Source organism: Arachis hypogaea, chromosome 6 (genome assembly GCF_003086295.3).
Source record: "Arachis hypogaea cultivar Tifrunner chromosome 6, arahy.Tifrunner.gnm2.J5K5, whole genome shotgun sequence".
Classification (NCBI taxonomy): domain Eukaryota; kingdom Viridiplantae; phylum Streptophyta; class Magnoliopsida; order Fabales; family Fabaceae; genus Arachis; species Arachis hypogaea.
Window position 1 is genome coordinate 52,028,277 of NC_092041.1, and position 3,326 is coordinate 52,031,602.

Sequence of the window (3,326 nt, forward strand, 5' to 3'; positions counted from 1 at the left end):
AAAGTAATAATATTTCGATTTAATTTAATAAAATTTTTATCAGAGATATTTATATATTGAACAATACAAACTAGACAAATACTTTATTTTATATTAATAAATTAATACAAAAATTATATACTTATTATACTTCAATTTTTATGTTTTCAAATATTTTTAAAATTTAATTATTATTTATCAAAATTTAAAATCTAACATAATCTAATATTTAATATATTTTTAAAATTATTCTTGCCTTAATATTCTCACAAGGAAAAAAACTTCACATTTCATTTAACCAGCAGTATTGTAAATATTAGTACAACTTCCAAGTCAAACCAAAACGAAAACAGAAAAAACTATAGAACCACGACACAAACATCGGAAATTAGCAACAAATTATTGATTGATTGATCAACCATTGATATTGATGAGTGTTAATTATTAGAAGATTGTTGCAAGCGAGGATCAACATCAACCCTAGCAACACCTTTATCCTCGGCAGCTTTGGCCACTTCAACCTCACCCTTCACCAGCTCCCTCAGAACATCTTCCTCCTCATCAACATAGTTTGGATCCTTCTCGTCGATGGCCGCCGGAGCTGCGTTGAGCTCGTTGTCCGCCATGTCAGCAGGACCCTCCCACGTGTACTTCCCTCCACGGCCGGACTTTGGCGGCGGCCTCCCGATTCCGATGCCGTCAGCAGGGTGGCGCTCCATGCGCTGTACGCCCTTGTCGACGAGCTTTTTCTCCACGTACTTGACGGTGTCCACGTTGTGAGTTTCGAGTTCGGTCTTCTCCACCTTCTTCCTTCCTTCTCCGTCGCGACTCACCGCTCGAATCGTCACTTTCTCTTGCCTGTCATCGATCGGCTTCATCTTTTCGATCAATTGATCGCTCCTTTTCTTCGGTAGCTTCTGTGTTACAATGATTTGTGATGCTCTGCACTGCGTGTTATTGACAGTTTTGTGGTGAGTTGTTATATATATATTTATATATACAAGTTGTCTAGTGTCTGGAACGGTTGGAGAAGGAAACTAGAAAGTGCTGGAACGGTAGCAAATGTTTCCGGGGTATGCTAGAAGTATCGGCCACGTGACACAAATCATGAGTGGCTGTACACGTGGCAGTAGCTTGTTAATGTCAAAGCATCTGAGCAATTTTTTGACAAGTAGCTAGCCTGAAGAAAATTTTAATACAGACAACTGTCACCCAGGACATTTTAATAGTTTTGATTATCATTTAATTAGAAAAGAATAAATAATTTTTTGATCTTTTTTTCGCATACATTTTTAATCTTAATCATTGAAAAATACTTTTAAATCGCTAACGTCTTTAAAAGTTGAACGGATTAGTTCTTCCGTTTAAATATCTTCATCAGAACTAATGAAAAAGTCTGACGTGACTACCGTAATGCTTGTCACGCGTACGCGTCGCTGTAAATTCAGCAAATTTTCATTTTTTCATAAATTCACCACTTTGCATTCTTGTCTTCAAAACTTTAAATCACTCAAACAAATATATTAAGGTATGGAATGGAAGAAAAGTAAATTAAATTTAGTAATTTAATAGCCTAGAAAGCATGTTTTCAATCATTAAGCACACTTAGGAGAAATTCACAAAACCATGTTATTTTAGTGAATAAATGTGAAAAAAGTTCATAAAATTCACTAAATTCAATACAATATAAACTATAAAATTGTGGTTTATATACTTTCCCATTTTTAAACTCTTGTGGTTCATCAACTAATATGCAAAATACGTCTACCTACTTGGTTAAAAATTAATCAATCTCCAAGAACATATATGAACAAGTAGAGCTAAGATAGTATGATGATTTATGAATTCTACTAACTCAAAACTCAAAATGAAGTATAAATACACTTGCAAGAAGAAAGCTCATGAAAGCAAGGAACAAGGGATTGAGCATCGAATCCTCACCGAAATTGTTTGCACTCTAATCTCTCTAGTATTTGAGGGTCGATTCTCTCAATTCTCTACTAATCTTAATTTCTAAGGCTTGCTCTTCTTCTACCAATCAACATATATTCAATGCATGGATACACATATCAAGTGGTCTTTTCAAGGGTAGTAATGGAGTTATGGCTAAATTTAATTTAATTTACTTTTCTCCTATTCGATGCCTTGATATGTTTGTTTGAGTGATTTAAAGTTTTGAAGGTGAGAATGGCTTGAAAGAAATGAAAAAAAAAAGCATGCAAAGTGGAGAATTCATGAAGAAATGAGGATTTGCTGAATTCATGGCAACGCGTACGCGTGAGAGGGAAGTCTGCCAGGCGACGCATACGCATGACCCACGCGTACGCGTGACAAGCATTACGGGAGCCATGTCAGACTTTTTCATTGGGCCGGACGGAGGCATTTGGACGAAGGGACTTATCTGTCTAACTTTTAAGGATATCAGGGACTTAAAAGTATTTTTCGATGGTCAGGGACAAAAATATCTGCGAAAAAAAGGTCAAGACCTATTTGTTCTTTTTTCTTATTTAATTATTATAAAAATTTTATTAATTTATGTGTAAATTTTAAAGTATACTAGTATAAATTATATTAATTTATGTATATAAAATTTTGATAAATATAAGTGTAAAAATATATGTAAATATACGTATAAATTATTGCTTATAAAAAATAATAGTACTTGTTAGTTATGTTTTACAATGGTCCACGAACACGTTTATTCTTTAGCTATAGAGAGACTTTTGAATTGCAAGGTACCAATTTTAATAAAACTTTATAATCAAGCAAAATACTTAATCAAGTTGTTATATGTGCGAAAAGTTGCGCATGATCATGGTGAGAGGCATACTGAATCAGAAAAAACTGAGAGTAGAATAAAAATTGAAACTTGCAATAATAATGATGAGTCATACACATTACGACGCTAACTGTTTGATTTATATAGCTAAACAATTCTAACTAACTCCTATACAATTTGATATAACTAATTATAGCTAATTCAGAAAGGCAAGTGAAAACAAAACAGATTTAACAAACTAGCATAAATAATTACTATAAACCACTTATATCCTGTAACACCCTCCTGTAAGCTTGTAGGATTGGGTGCGAAGATGTTCAATAATCTAAGCTTAGAGTGAGCAATGAAGAAAGAGCTAGGTACCAACGGCTTCTGCAAGATATCGACAACCTGATTAGTAGTGGAAATTGGTAGTAGATGTAGCAAGCCTTCTTAGAGTTTGTCTCACACAATATGACAATCATTCTCGACGTAAAAATTTGGTTAGTAACAATTTAGATGGCAGAATTGTTATCAGAATAGAGATTGATAGCTTTCGTAATTGGTGCTCCCATGTCCTTTAGAACAT

General features: G+C 33.9%; 1 protein-coding gene across 1 annotated transcript; it reads right to left on the reverse strand.

Annotated features, from left to right (window-relative positions):
* Positions 1 to 252: 252 nt before the first annotated feature.
* Positions 253 to 1,031, reverse strand: LOC112696604 (uncharacterized). Its single transcript, XM_025749434.3, has one exon. The coding sequence runs from the start codon at positions 855 to 857 to the stop codon at positions 417 to 419; it is 441 nt and encodes a 146-aa protein (XP_025605219.1). The 5' UTR covers positions 858 to 1,031; the 3' UTR covers positions 253 to 416.
* Positions 1,032 to 3,326: the final 2,295 nt, after the last annotated feature.

Excerpts from the sequence above, each read along its gene's own strand:
- LOC112696604 (XM_025749434.3), bottom strand. The coding sequence starts at position 857 with ATGAAGCCGATCGATGACAGGCAAGAGAAAGTGACGATTCGAGCGGTG.